This window comes from Bos indicus x Bos taurus, chromosome 27 (genome assembly GCF_003369695.1).
Source record: "Bos indicus x Bos taurus breed Angus x Brahman F1 hybrid chromosome 27, Bos_hybrid_MaternalHap_v2.0, whole genome shotgun sequence".
NCBI classification, from domain to species: Eukaryota; Metazoa; Chordata; class Mammalia; order Artiodactyla; family Bovidae; genus Bos; species Bos indicus x Bos taurus.
This window is the reverse complement of record NC_040102.1, coordinates 34,051,243-34,070,271: the sequence shown is the minus strand read 5'-3', so window position 1 is coordinate 34,070,271 and position 19,029 is coordinate 34,051,243. Positions and strand designations below refer to the sequence as shown.

Here is a 19,029-nt window from a genome sequence, read left to right as displayed (position 1 = left end):
CACACACATGCCTTTTCCCCCATGAGAAGAGGAGACTATTTTTTCTTAGCATCCAAGTTGGCCTTCTGATTGGGATTTTCAGAATACTAATTCTTGGAACTCTCATTATTGGAATACTCGTTCTGTTGAAGATGATTGGCTGTATTTGAAATTTGACTTTGAGACACAAAAATACAAGCATGCCACTAAGCCCTGCACAAACTCATGCCACACAAAATTCAAATGAAATGATTGTTTAAGTTCCTAACTTTGGGGGTACTTTCTTGCACAAGTGCTGTCTAGATGGTGTATTTATATTTGTATAACAAGAGTCTAAAACATGTGCCATTAGCTTTGCAATTGGATGGTTTGTGGAAGGCAGAACAGGAAACCTTTGAAGACTATAAGTTTATGTTGACATTGTCTCAAGAGGACTCTTGGTGAGCAATTCAAAGACAGCTTAAAACACATTATTAGAATTTGGAGAAATGAGAGCATTTATTATGAACTGGTGAATTGCGAGGCACCCTTGCTGCCTGTGGTAATGTGAAAAATAGAATTCGTGGTTCTCGTCAACAAGATTTCTAGGAAGACTAGTGATTTCCAGGTTGGGCACCTGAAGTTACCTATGATAAAATGCAAGGAGACAGTAATTAATAATGAAGGAAAAGTTAAATTTTCAAGTAAAATGTATATTTATATTCATAAAAGAGTTAGACTTTTTGGCATGAAAATAAAACATTTTTATCCCTGAAATCTTCCAGAAAAACATTTTTAAAAGTAAGAAGTGGCTAACAACTAAACTTACGATATTGGTAATAAAATTTGATCTCAGATAAAGATTTTCAAGCATATGTTAAACCCCTCTGTTAAGACCTCAGAGAAACCTTAAAGTGATGCTTCTTAGACACCTTCATCTATACAAAAAGCCCTTTTAAGTATTGTATTGGACTGCCTTATGAAACTCACAAACAATAAGGCTACAATAGGTTATTTTATGGCAGCCTTCCACTCCAGTACTCTTGCCTGGAAAGTCCCATGGACGGAGGAGCCTGGTGGGCTGCAGTCCATGGGGTCGCAAAGAGTCGGACACGACTGAAGCGACTTAGCAGCAGCAGCAGCAGCACAAGGGTCTAATATAGACAGACACATGTCAGAAAGACTTGTGGATGTGGTCTCATTTAATGGAATGTATTTTTCATTTGATACATAAGAAATCCACACATTTTTAAGGAATTACATCAGCTCAGACTGAAAATGATCAAAATACACATGTTCTTCAAATCTTAATTGAGTATGGGTAACAAGTATACTGATAAAGCTACTCAGCTGTGAAAAGTGTTATAAGGGCTATTCCATGTGGACAAAGAATTCTAAATCATAGTATAATATGAAGAGTATAACCAAGAAATCAGAAGCCAAAATTTCATGTTCTGTGTGTTTGTGATTTTAAAAACCAACAAAATTAACAGCAGCAAGATATACAGTTTTCACAGGTTAATTCAGGCATGGTTTTGCCAGGAAGAAATATCATTTTAAAAAACAGTGGTGAAAGTGACACCTGTCACCTCATTGGATGAGGAAAACATATCCCTAATGACAAATCCAGAAAAGAAAGTTAACAAAGAAAAAATTACAGAACAATATATTTAATTAACATAAATGCAAACATTGATTTGAAAGTCAATCAGTACAATTCATAAAATTAATAAATATTTTAAAGTATATTCATTTTCTCATTTGTTACATGAAAGTCATTTGACAAAATTCAACAACTATTTATGAATTTTTAAAAGGCAACAAACTATCAACAGAAATTAACTTAATATGAAATCAATATAAAAAGCATCAACAAAAAGATTTTAGCTGATATATTTTGTAATTATGTTGTTTTCCAAAAAACTGAGAGCAAGGCAATGAAGTCTGCTCTCACCATGTCATATTGTACTCTAAGTCCTAGCCAGTGCAATAGATAAAGAACAAAAAATCAGGAGCATAAAGATTAGAAAGAATGAGATTAAACTGCAGACAATATGATTAATTAAATCAAAAATCCTCAGGATTCTACAAGAACACTTTTAGAAGTAATAAAAAACCCTTTGAAAGGTCAAAGAAAATGTTTAAAAGTCAGTAGTTTTGCTATATACTAGCTGCAGTAAAATGAAAATCAACTTAAAATCAGTCCCATCTATAATACTATCAAAATATAAAATACTAGGAATAAGCTCAACAAAATATGTGCAATACTTTTACACTGAAACAAACAAAAATGCAGATAGATACTAAACACACAAATAAATGGATAAATATTCCATGTTCATCTGTGGAAAAGTTTATTATTGCCAACATGTCAATTCTCACCAAATTAAATCTATAGATCAAAATACCCAATAATAAAAGCATGCAATATTTCAGATATCAACAATTTGATTCTAAAATACACACAAAAGTGCTAGAATAACCAAAGAGCTCTGAAAAAGAACAAAGAAGGATGATGTAGTCTATTTGCCTTATATCAAACTTAGGATAATATAGTTTTATATATTATCCTATATCCAGTGAGAGACTATTTTGGGGGTAGAAGCAAGGATCTGGGGAGTTTAAGAGCCTTTACTAGAGTTTCTGAAGTAAGCCAGAAAGAAAAACACCAATACAGTATACTAATGCATATATATGGAATTTAGAATGATGGTAATGATAACCCTGTATGCGAGACAGCAAAAGAGACACAGATGTATAGAACAGTCTTTTGAACTCTGTGGGAGAGGGCGATGGTAGGACGATTTGGGAGAATGGCATTGAAACATGTATATTATCATATGTGAAATGGATCGCCAGTCCAGGTTCGATGCATGAGACAGGGTGCTCGGGGCTGGTGCACTGGGATGACCCAGAGGGATGGTATGGGGAGGGAGGTGGGAGGGGGTTTCAGGATGGGGGACATGAGTACACCCGTGGCGGATTCATGTCTATGTATGGCAAAACCAATACAGTATTGTAAAGTAATTAGCCTCCAATTAAAATAAATAAATTTATATTTTTTAAAAAAAGAGCCTTTACTAGAGTTTCTAGTAGTCATGTATGGATGTGAGAGAGATGGATGCGATCTAAGCTGATCGCCTTAGAATTGATGCCTTTGAACTGTGGTGTTAGAGGAGACTCTTGAGAGTCCCTTGGCCAGCAAGGAGATCAAACCAGTCAATCCTAAAGGAAATCAGTCCTGAATATTCATTGGAAGGACTGATGCTGAAACTGAAGCTCCAATACTTTGTCCACCTGATGCAAAGAACTGACTCATTGGAAAAGACCCTGATACTGGGAAAGATTGAAGGCAGGAGGAGAAGGAGATGACAGGGGATGAGATGGTTGGATGGCATCACCAACTCAATGGACATGAGTTTGAATGAGCTCTGGGAGTTGGTGATGGACAGGGAAGCCTGGCATGCTGCAGTCCATGGGGTTGCAAAGAGTCAGACATGAATGAGCAACGGAACTGAACTTAATATAGATTTAGTATATAGTTACAGTAGTCAAGAAAAGGACAAAAATAGTTCAAAAGGGAAGGAAAGTCAGTTCAAAACATTGTATGTTAACAACTGAATATCTATATAAGACCAAATGAATCTCAGAATTATAACTTACTTCACAATTCATAGGGGATAGATGATAAATCCAAATGTAGAAGCTAACTTGAAAGAAACATGGGAAATGTCTACATGACCTTGAGACAAGCAGTTTCTTAAATAAAGCATGAAAATACATATCAATGCAATAAAAGAATTTGCAATATTCCTTCCAAAAATAGAGCACTGAGGGAAAATGCAATTCTTAATTGAATCACTATAATTCTTTTCATCTATATTATGAGACAGATCTGAAAAGAGAACCACATGGAATAGGAGGTTCTTAATAAATAAGCAAGGAGTAGAGGACTGTTATGTAAGAGTTATTACAGACGAGTCTAACTTTGTGCAGTTCTGATGTCAACTTATCCATTTCATATAAAAATGTTAATTGTAAAATTATTAAATGCTTTAAATGCTTATTACAATATTATAATAAAATGAAGAAATGGTTTTGCTATATTCCTGGTAGTTACTTTCAAATCACTGGTGTTTTCTCTCCTAGAAAGTCGCTATATTGAGAATGTTTACCGTTCTAAACCTACGAGATGGCCATTTTTCTTATTCATTCCTTTTTTCATTATTCTCTGTGTACTAATTGCCACACTGGTAAAAGTGTATTTCCAAAGGAAAAAATGGAGAACTGAGGATTATACAAGCGATGAGTATATTAATTTCATATTTAAGATCCATTACTTTTACAGTTAGTTGGCCTACATAGTAACTTATCAATATATAACATTATGGTGATTCAACTAGTAGTAATTCAGGTTGTATATTTATCTTTCCATGTAAATTTAATATGCAATATATTAATGATCAATATAATGAATAATAAAAATGTTTTTTAATCTTAAAACAACTTGGACTCTGTTCAGAGTAAATTTAAGTAGCAGTGATTTCTGGTTAATGATTATCTTCTTTTACTATTTGGTCTTAATTATTAAGTATATATTAAATATCATTTACTTTTTAATATTTATATATTTCAAAGAGTTTTGCAAACACATTTTATTAAAGCATAGCATGGAAATTTAGGAGAGTAGTTAGGCTTTAGGGAACTTCAATAGAGGCAGCCAGAGGTGGAAAAGATTAAAATATAAATAAAAATATATTAAAGTAAAATATATAATAGTAAAACTGAAAAATCTAGGTTAAAGCCATAGCTACAGAAAAAAAAAATTTTATTTAATAACCTAATAAATATCTGAAAATATTCTTCAAGAGTAAAACAAATATTAAAATTGGTTTACTTCCTTTCATGGAAATTGCTATGAAATAATTTCTGCCTTTGAGTTTTATATCTATGCCCTTCATTTTACTCAAGATGAAATGAATTTTATTAGAATATTTAAAGAACTTTTTTAACATATTTAAAATTGATAATATAAATTAAAAGAGAATACATTTCATAGAAATATTTTGAAAAGTTTATGTAAAACTGCTGAAATAATATGTGGCACATAAAATAGTCTCATAATTCAGATAATACTTAAACATATTAAAGGAATTTTCTTATATTGGAAGAGTGTATTGTGGGAAAATGAGCAGACTGTGAATGGTAAAAAAAAATGTAAAGCTATTTAGCTAATAATGTTTTATATATATAAATATGATCTGAGTTAATTTCCAGGTAAACTTTTATTACTGTTCTTTTTCTCATATTAGCCTTGCTTATCACTGAGAAATACTCTCAGTGGTGAGATATTCTTAAGTAGTGGCTGCTCTCAAATCTCAGATAGGGATTCAAAACTGTTTCAATACTGCTAGATACTATAGAGTGTTGTAGAACTATCTTTGAAGAAAATGCAGTTTTAAATGATCATTTTTATTTTTAAATATATAGGCAACTGGAAAGTGAGAGTGAGCCCAAAGACTAGCCTGGAAAACAAAGAGTCCATGACATCACAGTAAGTATCAACAAATTTTAGAATGAGAGGGAGAAACAGAAACAGAAAATTTAAAGTATTACATAGATAGAAATAGTATACGTGTATATTAAATGAAGATAATAATATAGCTGCATATAATAAAAATCAAATTGAAGGATATTTTTCAATATTGTAAGCTATATCATAGACATGGTAAATTTGTCATTTAAAACATTTCTTGCAGTGCTATTTTTTTTTCTAATAATGCTTAATTCTTTAGCATTTGTGTATTCAAATGCTGGTTACAAATGAATTACATGATAGAACTCTACTTCAAAATAAGTACCTCATACCATTTGCTGAATTAATCATCATTTTTAACTTAATTGATCATACAAGTGATGTTTTCTCCTTCATTTATTCTTCCAGAGTAATTATCTTTGATGAACAGAAAAAAATGGAAAAGAAAACAAATATGCACTGATTATCTGGGATTCAAAACTTGCACATTATGGCTTTCATCTGTCAAGAAAAGAAAGTTTTCATATATAAATTATATAATACTATAAATAACTTATTTGTAAGGAATGTATGTTTATGAGTTTGCATGTTACATATTTCTTATTTTTTATTTTTTTTTACTTTTTTTTAGTTACCTCATATTAATTTTGTTAGTAAGCATTAACTCTGTTAATGAGTAGGCATGAGACAAGTAAAATTTACAATATAAGACATGCAATACCATGATTAAAGACCACTGTTTTATTTTAAGTTGCAATGGTATGTAGTGATGTTATAGTCTCAGGTCCACAACCAATCAAAAGACAATAAGCTTAGGATCTCGAAAAAAGTTTTCAACTATGTGCTGCTTATAAAAGACAATTTCAGATATATAAAGGTTCAAAGTACAAGATGCATATACTGTGAAACTCTATACAAAAGAAAGTTTGATAGACTAACACTAATGCTTTAAAAAAGCATTAGTAAATATAAAGAAGAACATATGGGGTGCTAGTGCTGGAGAACCTGCTTGCCAATGCAGGAGACATAGGAGATGCGGGTTTGATCCCTAGGTTGGGAAAAGCCCCTGGAGGAGGGCATGGCAACCCACTCCAGTGTTCTTGTCTGGAGAATCCCATGGACAGAGGAGACTGGCAGGGTACAGTCCTTAGGATCACAGAACCGGACATGACTTAAGTGACTTAGCATGCACACACAAAAAGAAGCTTTGTTGTTCATTGTTCAGTTGCTCAGTCATGTCTGACTCTCTGCAATGCTGTGGACTGCAGCACACCAGGCTTCCCTGTCCTTCATCATCTCCCAGAGCTTGCTCAAACTCATGTCCATTGAGTTGGTGATGCCATCCAACATCTTGTCCTTTGTCATCCCCTTCTCCTCCTGCCTTCAGGAGGAGAGCTTCAAGAAGAAGCTATAGTAATACAAATATGTGAGTCAGGGTTTTCCAGAGAAACAGAAGCAATAGGAGTTATACAGATAGGTGGGAGAGGAAGGAGGGTGAGGAAATTTATTACAGGAATAGGCTCTCGTGGTTAAGGAACCCAGGAAGTCCCAAGATCTGCCATCTGCAGCGGAAGATTCCCAGGCGAAGAACTGGGAAAGAACTGATAGTGTAATTCAATACAAGTCAATACTTGAGAAATGAGGGTCCAATTATGTAAGTCTCAATCTGAGTCCAAAAACTGAGGACCAAGAATGCCAACAGGTGTCTGAAGATAGGAGAAAGTAAACGTCTCAGCTCAAGCAGAGAGCAAATGGACCTTTTTCCATCTTTTTTTTTCTACTCAGTTCAGTTCAGTTCAGTTGCTCAGTTGTGTCCAACTCTTTGCGACCCCATGAATCGCAGCACGCCAGGCCTCCCTGTCCATCACCAACTCCCGGAGTTCACTGAGACTCACGTCCATCGAGTCAGTGATGCCATCCAGCCATCTCATCCTCCGTCGTCCCCTTCTCCTCCTGCCCCCAATCCCTCCCAGCATCAGAGTCTTTTCCAATGAGTCAACTCTTCACATGAGGTGGCCAAAGTACTGGAGTTTCAGCTTCAGCATCATTCCTTCCAAAGAAATCCCAGGGCTGATCTCCTTCAGAATGGACTGGTTGGATCTCCTTGCAGTCCAAGGGACTCTCAAGAGTCTTCTCCAACACCACAGTTCAAAAGCATCAATTCTTCGACGCTCAGCCTTCTTCACAGTCCAACTCTCACATCCATACATGACCACAGGAAAAACCATAGCCTTGACTAGACGAAGCTTGTTGGCAAAGTAATGTCTCTGCTTTTGAATATGCTATCTAGGTTGGTCATAACTTCCCTTCCAAGGAGTAACCGTCTTTTAATTTCATGGCTTCAGTCACCATCTGCAGTGATTTTGGAGCCCAAAAAAATAGTCTGACACTGTTTCCACTGTTTCCCCATCTATACCCCATGAAGTGATGGGACCAGATGCCATGATCTTCGTTTTCTGAATGTTGAGCTTTAAGCCAACATTTTTCACTCTTCACTTTCACTTTCATCAAGAGGCTTTTGAGTTCCTCTTCACTTTCTGCCATAAGGGTGGTGTCATCTGCATATCTGAAGTTATTGATATTTCTCCCGACAATCTTGATTCCAGCTTGTGCTTCTTCCAGCCCAGCATTTCTCATGATGTACTCTGCATATAAGTTAAATAAGCAGGGTGACAATATACAGCCTTGACATACTCCTTTTCCTATTTGGAGCCAGTCGGTTGCTCCATGTCCAGTTCTAACTGTTGCTTCCTGACCTGCATACCTGCAACAACCTGACCTGTTGAGGTCAGGTCAAGCCCTCAACAAATTGAATGGTGCCTACTAGAATTGCTGAGGGTAGACTGCTTCACTCAGTCTAATGATTCAAATACTAACCTCTTCCCAAGACACACATACACATTCAGAAATAATGTTTTATCAGACATTTGGAAATCCCCAAGTTGACACATAAAATTAACCATGACAAGTCATCCCCCTTGCCAACCTGGCACTCATATGCATCTCCTACAGCCATACTCAATTTCCAAATAAAGGTCATAACTGCCTAAAGTGATATAACTACCCTGCACACAACCCAAAATGTCCTAATTTCTTTCCAGAAGAGAGAAAATCCTTGAATGATATTTACTCTTCTGATATTTCATAACTTAAATACTATGAAGTAAAATTAAAAATATTTAGGGGGACTGGAGTCTTAATGACATGTGCACATGAAAGAAGGAAGGAGCCTAAGTGATAGATTCCTGTAACCTTTTAAATGATTTAGTAATGATGTCAACAAAGGTCCGTTTAGTCAAGGCTATGGTTTTTCCAGTAGTCATGTATGGATCTGAGAGTTGGACTATAAAGAAATCTGAGCACAGAAGAACTGATGCTTTTGAACTGTGGTGTTGGAGAAGACTCTTGAGAATCCCTTGGACTGCAAAGAGATCCAACCAGTCCATCCTAAAGGAGATCAGTCCTGAGTGTTCATTGGAAGGACTGATGTTGAAGCTGAAACTCCGATACTTTGGCCACCTGATACAAAGAGCTGGCTCATTGGAAAAGAGCCTGATGCTGGGAAAGATTGAGGGCAGGAGGAGAAGGGGACGACAGCAGATGAGATGGTTGGATAGCACCACCGACTCAATGGACATGGGTTTGGGTGGACTCTGGGAGTTGATGTTGGACAGGGAGGCCTGGCATGCTTCGGTTCATGGGGTCGCAAAGAGTTGGACACGACTGAGTGACTGAACTGAACTGAATGATGAAAATGGATCCAAAATAACTTCTCTACTGAAGCATAAAATTCCTATTTAGTCTGCAGGAATGGGCAGAACAAGTGAAATATAGACAACTGACAAGAAGAAAACCTCACTTTGGAACTTTCTGCATGACTGTTCTTAAGCCCTGCCCTTCTACTTGTTTTAATTTTGCTGTGAATTTATAAATAGTGAAGACCAAAGAAATAGAGGAAACATTTGGGAGCTTTATACCAAGAAATTTGCCTTGAAACCTGCTATTCTGGGAGGGGAAAGCATATCAAGTTCCTGTCTGTTTTTGTTTTGTTTTTTTTTAAGCAAGGTTTCTTATGTCCTTAGATTTTGAAGGATAAGACAAATATAAACTCATACCTGGAGACTATTTTTAGCAGCTGTGTAAGAATAATGAGATTTGTAAATTAAGGGCTTTGTAATGTGGATGTTTTGCTACTAGAGTTGACTACTCAGAAGATCTTTTATAGCTCTTCAATGTTTTATTTTTGATCTCTCACTTCAATGAAATTATTTGACCGAACAGAAGTCCATCTGTCTTTCTAAGCTATGACCTTGTTATGAACAGTATTTGCATTCACTGAGCAAATGTCTATGCATTATCGGGTTTAAGCAACATCATAGTGCCATCACTCAAGGAAGTTGAATGAGGTGAACATTGATATAGCTCTTCCCCCCATTTTTGAAATGTAACAAATACTTTTATGTTCCCCTCCCCCTTCCCCTTTCCCCTTCCACTTTGGGGAAAATGTCAGGAACTAGATAGTTTAAGATGAGCAATTGAGGGGACTGAGAGATTGATCCACACAGAGCCTGGCTTCTTTGTGCTTCATCATAAGGCGTTCTGTTGGCCAGCCTAATTAAGTACCCTTTTAACAAGAGAACCTCATGGAAATCCAGTTGGCAACTCAAGAGGTTCAGGAAGCAGGACCACAGAGGTTATACACTCTGGGACCCTAAGCCATGAGGTTGGATGCCTCACCTTGTTGAAAAGATACACTGGGCCTAAATGGCACAGCATGACTTTGTTCCTGCTTGGCTAAATTTCTCAACACCACAGTCAGCTAAGTCACCTACAGCGACTTTTGAAAAACACAGAGAGCACCTACCCAGAGGAAATGGTAGATTTGGAGTAAGCCATAGTAGACCTAATTCCTCTGATGGCTTTTTCAACAATAGACCTCATCAAACGACAGGAGATTCTTGGCACCAGCCCTCCCTGTTCTGCCATGATTCTGTGGACTCTGGTGTCTCTAAGGGAGCATATGCTGGAATCACAGGGAACTGATTTGGTTGGCATGGCTCTTCTTGAGGTCATGATGGCATAAGCCAGCATAGTGGGGGTGGCACAGAAAGCCATCGCCACTGGAATGGCAGCTTCCACTCCCAGAAAGGCTGTACCTTTCAGGAAAAGCCACCTACAGATATTAGGGAAGAGAAGAAAGAAGATAAAGTGGGAAAATTGCAGTTTAAAGAGGAAGACTTTCCTTCTTTGAATCCAGATGCTGGCAAACAGAATCAGCCATGCAGACCCATTGGGACACTTTCTGGAGTATGGGAAAACCCACCTCGTGCCAAGCAGCCCTCCAAAATGCTAGTCATCAAAAAAGTTTCCAAAAAAGATCTTGCTGCTGCCTTCTCAGCTGTACTCACCTAACCAGGATCTCGCAAATGGAAGATGCAAATGGAAGCAAATCGTCAACCATAGTTCCAAGTGTCTATAAAAACCTGGTTCCCAAGCCTGTACCACCTCCATCCAAGGCCAGTATGTGGAAAGCTAACAGAATGAAACACAAATCAGGGTCCCTTTCCTCTAGCCGAGAGTCTGCTTTTAGCAGTCCAATCTCTGTTAGCAAACCAGTAGTACTGGCTGGTGGTATAGTTTTAAGTTCTCCCAAAGAGAGCCCCGCCCGCACCACTCCTCCGATTGAGATCAGCTCCTCTCCTCTGACCAAACTGACCCGCCGAACTACTGACAGGAAGAGCGAGTTCTGGAAGACTCAGAGGATGACGGGAATGGAGACTTCTCAGAGAGCAGAGCCTGTGACAAGTCAGAAGGTTTGGAGGACAACAGCACACCTGAACCAAAGGAAAATGGAGAGGAGGGCTGTCATCAGAATGGCCTTGCTCTCCCCATAGAAGAGGAAGGGGAGGTCCTCTCTCACTCTTTGGAAGCAGAGCACAGGTTACTGAAGGCAATGGGATGGCAGGAATATTCTGAAAATAATGAGAACTGCCTTTCCCTCACAGACGATGAGCTCAGAGAGTTCCACAGGAAGACAGAGCAGCTGAGAAGAAACAACTTTGGGAAGAATGGCTTCTTGCAGAGTCGAAGTTCCAGCCTATTCTCCCCTTGGAGAAGCACTTGCAGGGCAGAGTCTGAGGACTCAGATACGCAGACAAGTAGCTGTGAAACATCTGATGACGATGCCTGGAAGTAGGCGTATAAAATGCTCACAGTCAAATCTGACCCAGTAAACCCAGCTTGTGTGCTTAGGGGTTATACAGAAGAAATTGTTCTTTTCCTTTTCCTTTTCCTTTTCTTATTCTTGTTGAATACTTCATGCACAAGGGAAATAAGTAAATCCTAAAGAGAGAGCAAGTGATTGGCTTGTTAAGCTTTTGTTGTTGTTCTTCCCTGTTATCTGCTTAATAGAGAGAACTTTGTGTAGTGGGAAAGATTTTTAAAACACACACATACACAGTATATATTGGGCAATGCACAGGCGGGAGCTGGCAGTGCAGAGAAGAGACACTCATCTGCAGCAACAGCTTCTACTACCAGCCCTTGGGGCACTCACCCCTGTGCTCAAGCAATCATTGTCAATGACAAAGTGACTATTGAAGTTATAATTGTATTAATGCTAATAATTTGGATATTTTATTTTATTTCTGGCCACTCAGGTAATGTTAGCCCTTAACCAAGCTTATGTGGCTTCCCCCCCCCTTTTTTTTTTCTTTCTGGGTACAGCTGTAAAATATTTGGATATAGGAAATGTGTTATTCTTGCAACCTTGATATTCAGGGTGTATTTTAAAATATAAAATTTTGTGAGATTTCAAAGATTAAAATGTCAAAGATTAAGATTATTTTGATAATGTTATTTACAGATTTAAAAGATGTGGTTTCACAAGTATGTTGAGGGAGAAAACTGCTGCACAAAATAACTAACTTGGAATAAATCTTTTGCATTAATAAAAAAATTAAAAATATTTAAATACTTATAAAAGTCAATACATTTTATGTTACATGATAAAGGAATAAGAGATGAAAGAAAACGTATTTTTGCTTAATATATGCTGGCTGCTGCGGCTGCTAAGTCGCTTCAGTCGTGTCCGACTCTGTAGGACCCCACAGACGGCAGCCCACCAGGCTCCCCCATCCCTGGGATTCTCCAGGCAAGAACACTGGAGTGGGTTGCCATTTCCTTCTCCAATGTATGAAAGTGAAAAGTGAAAGTGAAGTTGTGTCTGACTCTTAGCGACCCTATGGACTGCAGCCCACCAGTGTTCTCCATCCATGGGATTTTCCAGGCAAGAATACTGGAGTGGGGTGCCATTGCCTTCTCTGTAATATATATGCTTACATATAGACAAATGTATTCATAACAAAATAAGGGGAATATACTCACGAAATTTCAGTCTGCATTTCTATAACTGGTCACATGTTGTAACTGGTACTACTCTGATGCTTTGGTGATCCAAACTTTCATTTCTGAAAGGTCCGTTCCATTAGTAGTCCTTTCTGGGTCATCGTTCTTCATTGACCATAATTACAGAGCATGCCAATGCTGGGAGATGTTCCACAGGGTTTCCTTAATTCATACAGACTCTTCTTTACCTCCATTGTTGAGTGGTAGTCCAGTTGCTCTTTGTATTCAAGATCATTAACTACAGCCAATACCTTACCTCCCTTGTTTTCCTGTTGATTCAGAGGTACAAAGAACAAAAGTGGCATGTAGCAGTTTTAATTCGAATTAAGGTATCACTGTTGTGTTTCCAGGTGAAAGCATTCTTCCCTCTGGGACTAAGACTTCTAGGCCAACAGAGATTAAAGTCCGGAAACAGGAAGCAAAAATTCTGCTAATGGATCATTTGGGGTGATAGTGAAGATGCCACTTCTATTTCTACCCTCAATTCTAGGACCCATGAATTCTGACTTGGAGAAACAACATCATATGTTGGACACTGATTCAGAGCCTGGCCCCAGACCTGAAAAATACTACCACTATAATTGAGTGTTCAAAAGGCCATGCCACCATTCTATCGGGCCAGCAGCTTCAGTATGCTGGGGAACGAGTGAATTCCATGAGCCCAGGGGGCATTGCTGCAATACTTTTGCTGTGAAGTTAGTTCCTTGATCAGAAGCAGCGATGAGTAGAAATACTATGATCATGGGTGAGTCATTCTGTCAGTCAATGGATGGAAGTTCTGACAGAAGCATTACATATAGGGAAGGTAAATCTGAATCCTCAGTATCTATTCCAATAAGGAAACAACCCTGCCAACCCTTGATGGAAGCGGCCCAATGTAATCAACCTGTCCCCAGGTAGCTGGCTGATCATTCTGGAGAACAGTGCCATACCCTGGGCTCCTCTGGGCTGGAAGGCTAGGCACTCAGCAGTGGTGCAGCCAGGTTGAGGTTGGTGAGTGGAGGTCCACATCGCTAAACCCATCCTGCCCCCATTATCACCTCGCTCATGAGCCCCATGGGTGAAAAGGGGCATGGCTAGGAAAAAGGCTGACTAGTATCCACAGAATGGGTCATTCTCTCCACTTGGGCTATTAAAAACTGTTCTCTGCTGAGATCACCCTTTAGTGAATATCCACGTGAGACACAAACCTCTTTCTTACACATTCAGAGAGGTCTGACTCTTTCTTCTTCCAAGCAAACACACTCGCAAGTCTATTCTCCTTTGTGACCTGCAGGGCTTACGGAAGTAAGAGCTTTAGTCTGGGCGAATGTATTCAAGAAGATATCCACCCCAGTTTGACAGCAGTTGGGGGTGGCTACCATTTTGGTAATAGTTGGTCTTCCAGGGACCTCTATTTCCAGGTTTTAAGAAGAACTTAAACCCTGGGGTTTATTTTTGAAGAAAGTGACCCTCTGCTGTATATGTAGTGGGAGCTGGCAGTTGCCTTGTGGGCATAGTCCTGGATTGCCTTCTGAACTTGTCCATGATTAATAGTGTACTGCCATTATACAGGCTCAGTTTCTTATCTAGCAGCATGTCAGTGGTTAAAAAATAAAAATAAAAAAAGGCCTCCCATGAGTCATTTCAAGTGGGCTAAGCCTCAGACCCCTCCTAGGGCTACACAGACGCTGAGGTGTGCAATAGGAAGCAAGGTCGTCCCGGGCTCATGAGTCTCTTGACAGAGCTCTGCTAAGATTTTCTTTGAAGGAGGGTTCACTGTCTCTACCTTCCCTGAAGACAGGGGTTGCCAAGAGGTATATCACTTGTAGTCTATCTCTAGGGCCCCTGTGAGCCCCTCTGTGATTTTTGGGTATGAAAGAAGGCCCATTATTACCCTGGAGGGATTGGGGACTATATTCTGGTATTGGGATCATTTGGGTGAAATGTAACTGCCAGTCGCTCCCCCACTCCGACCCCAGGTATGTCCATCAGCAATGAACTGGCCCGAGTAACAAAGGGAGATTTGATGGCTCTGTGAGTTATTGGATTGGATGGGTCAGTGGGTTACTATACACACAGAAATCACAGGCAAAGGTTTCTTGTTTTACTGTTCTTTTAAGCCCTTTCTCTGAAAAAGCCTTTGGCCTCACGTTCCATAGTGCATCCTTCCCAGGGTGGGTGGCGTCAGATAAGCTCTTGGTCTCCATTTTGGGGCCTCAGGGATTAGAACCTTACCCTCCTTTTTATACCAGCCTGTGTTTCCTTTCTCATAGCCACATTTCTTAGCATTTTCTTGTTCCTGTGGAGAATTGTGGGGGAAGCTAGGGAGTTCAAGGAAGGGTGGCCAATCACTAGGGCCGTAACTTGCTCAGGTTCTTTCAGTGGAGCTCATTGGAGCTCCTGTTTTTCCGTGGACCTGCTGTTTGTCAGTTCCATCAGCCTTGCTGTTTCCTTGGCTCACAAAAGATCCCTCCCTCTGGTAGCCCCACAGTAAATTACTGCTACCCAGGTCAGGAGCTGTACTGCTTCTAAAAGAGCCAGAATCAAATCTGTATGTTTTGTGGGGGTTTATATCTATTGGTTAACATGTCCCTTTTTTCCAAATGGCAGCATGAGCATGTATCACGTATCACGTGAAACCCATATTTAGAATCAGTAAAACTATTTAATTTCTTATCCGTTTTCATTGCAAAGCCTCAGTAATGCAGTTAGTTCAACCTTCTGGGCCAATGCCCAGCAGGGCCTTGGTTTCCATGACTTCATCTAGACTAACTGTGGTATACCCTGCCTTTCAGGTTCCCATTACTACAAAACTGGTCCTCTCAGTAAATCACTAAACCTCAAGGTTTCATCTAGAAGATCAGACTCACTAGAGTAAGTTTATTCTATGGTCTCTATACACTGGTGTACAAAAATTCCACTTTCAACCACTTAACACAGAGTTGCCACGTTCAGAGTTTGGCACACCTTAAGACCAAAAACCGTCCATCTAGTCAAGGCTATGGTTTTTCCAGTGGTCGTGTATGGATGTGAGAGTTGGACTGTGAAGAAAGCTGAGCACCAAAGAATTGATGCTGTTGAACTGTGGTGTTGGAAAAGACTCTTGAGAGTCCCTTGGACTGCAAGGAGATCCAACCAGTCCATCCTAAAGGAGACCAGTCCTGGGTGTTCATTGGAAGGACTGATGCTAAAGCTGAAATTCCAATACTTTGGCCACCTCATGCGAAGAGTTGACTCATTGGAAAAGACTCTGATGCTGGGAGGGATTGAGGGCAGGAGGAGAAGGGGACGACAGAGGATGAGATGACTGGATGGCATCACCGACTCAATGCACATGAGTTTGGGTGAACTGCGGGAGTTGGTGATGGACAGGGAGGCCTGGCGTGCTGCGATTCATGGGGTTGCAAAGAGTTGGACATGACTGAATGACTGAACTGAAGGTCATGTCAGACAAAGGAGCCTGGCATGCTGCAGTTCATGAGGTCTCAGAGTCAGATACGACGTAGCAACTGAACAACAAGGTAATGCCAGGGTGTCCTTTAGGAGGGACCGACATCTTGTTAGCCTTTCCCCAGTCAACTAATAATGTCCCTTAACTTCCAGCACAGAATGTACATGGTGAGGGTTTACACTCAGTGTTGTCACAGGGTGAGATTGGAAGCGTCATAACCAACAGGGCTGAGGCTATTCCTGCCCACAGGCAGCCTGGCCATCCCAGGCCACAGAGTCGAGTTGTGTCGAGAAGTTAAGTCCCTGGTGTCCAATTCAGCCCCAGATTTTGGGTCAGGACTCCTAGTTCTACCCCTTACCTCTCATAAACATACTGGGGGCTTGTCCAAATTCGGAAATCCCAGCACTGGTGCTCTGCTCAATTGTATTAAAGCTGCAAAAGCCCACAGGTGGTCCCTATTCATTGAAGGGGCTCTCTTTTGTCTCTTTAGAGCCTCATTATTGGGGTTTTGCTGGAAGGCCATAATTTGGAACCCAGATAGGACAGAATCCTGGGAAAGCCTTGGAGCTGCCAATGTGTGGTCAGAGAAGGTAATGCACTAATTGCTGTTTTTGATCAACAATCAGGACTCCTGCCCCTGGGGTCAAAACAAACCCTAAACACTGAGCCCCATGACTGTGAGATCTGAGCCATGGTTGGGGAGACATTATTTCTTCTTTCTGCCACAAAATTTAGAATGCTAATGGTATTTGGATTTAAATCCTGTTTTGTCTCACCTTTTGTTGTTCAACTGCCAAGTTGGGTCTGACTCTTTGAGACCCCATGGACTGCAGCACCTCAGGCTTCCCTGTTCCTCACCGTCTCCTGGAGTTTGCCCAAATTCACGTCCATTGAGTCAGTGATGCAATCCAACCATGTCATCCTCTGCCACCCTGTTCTCCTTTTGCCTTCAATTTTTTCCTGCTCTCAGGGTCCTTTCCAATAAGTCCCCTGTCACAGCAGGTGGCCAAAGTATTGGAACTTCAGCTTCAGCATCAGTCCTTCCAATGAGTACTCAGGATTGATTTCCTTTAAAATTGACTGGTTTGATCTCCTTGCAGTCCAAGGGACTCTCCAACAACACAGTTCGAAAGCATTACTACTTCGGCACTCTGTGTTCTTTATGGTCTAGCTCTCACATCCATACATGACTACTGGAAAGACCATACCTCTGAGTATATGGACCTTTGTTGGCAAAGTGATCTTTGCTTTTTAGCACAGTTTAGTCTCACTAAATATCAATAAATCATCAATCTATGTATGAATTCCCTCACTTCCCTTGCTAACATGTTTCCAAAAAGGTGGACGCTATCCCAAAAACCATGCGGAAATACTGCCCAGGTATATTGGGTAGCCTCCAGGGCGTCAACGTCCTATTCAAAGACAAAAAGGTATGAGGAGTATGGATGCAAGGGAATAGAGAAAAATGCAGCTTTGAGGTCCAAAACAGAAATACTGAGTGTCCTCTGGCAGGCAGTTGGACAAGAGGGTGTATGGGTTTAACACCACTGGGTGAATAGGAATGACAGCCACATTTAGTGTTTGCAAGTCTTGCACAAACTGATATTCCTCATTAGGTTTATGAATGGGGAGGTCTGGGGTGTTGCAAGAGGATTGGCAGGGCTTAATGAGTCCATGTTTGAAAAATGTGATGAGCAGTGATTGTGTCCTCATCAGAGTCTCAGATTTAAAGATATGTCCTTCCAGGGGTATTTTTCCCCAGGCCTTAATCATTCTTATTGTGGGAGGGGGGATGGGGTAGGGGGAGCCAGGGGAGATCAGGGAAATGACACGTTTTGCCATCCTGGAACCAAAGTATCACAAAATCCAAGATTTAATTGTTTTTAAATTTGAGGGGATGCCTGGGGAGTATCTTGATGAGCAGAAGGTGGTTCCCCAGGGGCTGCTAACAGATGCAGTCTCTGTTTGAATTCTCTACCTCCTTGGACTTCACCTTGTCCTAAGCACATCAGTTCAGTTCAGTTCAGTCACTCCGTTGTGTCCGACTCTTAGTGACCCCATGAACTGCAGCATGCCAGGCCTCCCTGTCCATCACCAGCTCCTGGAGTCCAGCCAAACCCATGTCCATTGTGTTGGTGATGCCATCCAACCATCTCATCCTCTGTCATCCCCTTCTCCTCCAGTCCTCAATCTTTCCCAGCATCAGAATCTTTTCAAATGAGTCAGCTCTTCACATCAGTGGCCAAAGTATTGGAGTTTCAGCTTCAACATCAGTGCCTCCAATGAACACCCAAGACTGATCTCCTTTAGGATGGACTGGTTGGATCTCCTTGCAGTCCAAGGGTCTCTCAAGAGTCTTCTCCAACACCACAGTTCAAAAGCATCAATTCTTCTGCACTCAGCTTTCTTTATAGTCCAACTCTCACATCCATACATGACTACTGGAAAAACCATAGCCTTGACTGCTGCTGTTGCTAAGTCGCTTCAGTCGTGTCTGACTCTGTGTGACCCCATAGATGGCAGCTCACCAGGATCCCCTGTCCCTGGGATTCTCCAGGCAAGAACACTAGAGTGGGTTGCCATTTCCCTCTCCAGTGCATGAAAGTGAAAAGTGAAAGTGAAGTCGCTCAGTCGTGTCCAACTCTTCGAGACGCCATGGACTGCAGCCTACCAGGCTCCTCTAACCATGGGATTT

At 40.3% G+C, this 19,029-nt stretch overlaps 1 protein-coding gene and 1 pseudogene across 1 annotated transcript in view; both read left to right on the top strand.

The window, feature by feature from the left end:
* Positions 1-6,251, top strand: part of ADAM2 (ADAM metallopeptidase domain 2) — a 102,697-nt gene extending 96,446 nt beyond the window's left edge. The window contains exons 19-21 of the mRNA XM_027530038.1: positions 4,108-4,267; positions 5,449-5,512; positions 5,903-6,251. Of these exons, the coding sequence (XP_027385839.1) occupies positions 4,108-4,267; positions 5,449-5,482 (194 nt within the window). The 3' untranslated portion in view covers positions 5,483-5,512; positions 5,903-6,251. The remainder of the gene's footprint in view (positions 1-4,107; positions 4,268-5,448; positions 5,513-5,902) is intronic.
* Positions 6,252-10,234: 3,983 nt separating this feature from the next.
* On the top strand, positions 10,235-11,690 carry LOC113885026 (annotated as a pseudogene).
* The last annotated feature ends 7,339 nt before the right edge of the window (positions 11,691-19,029 follow it).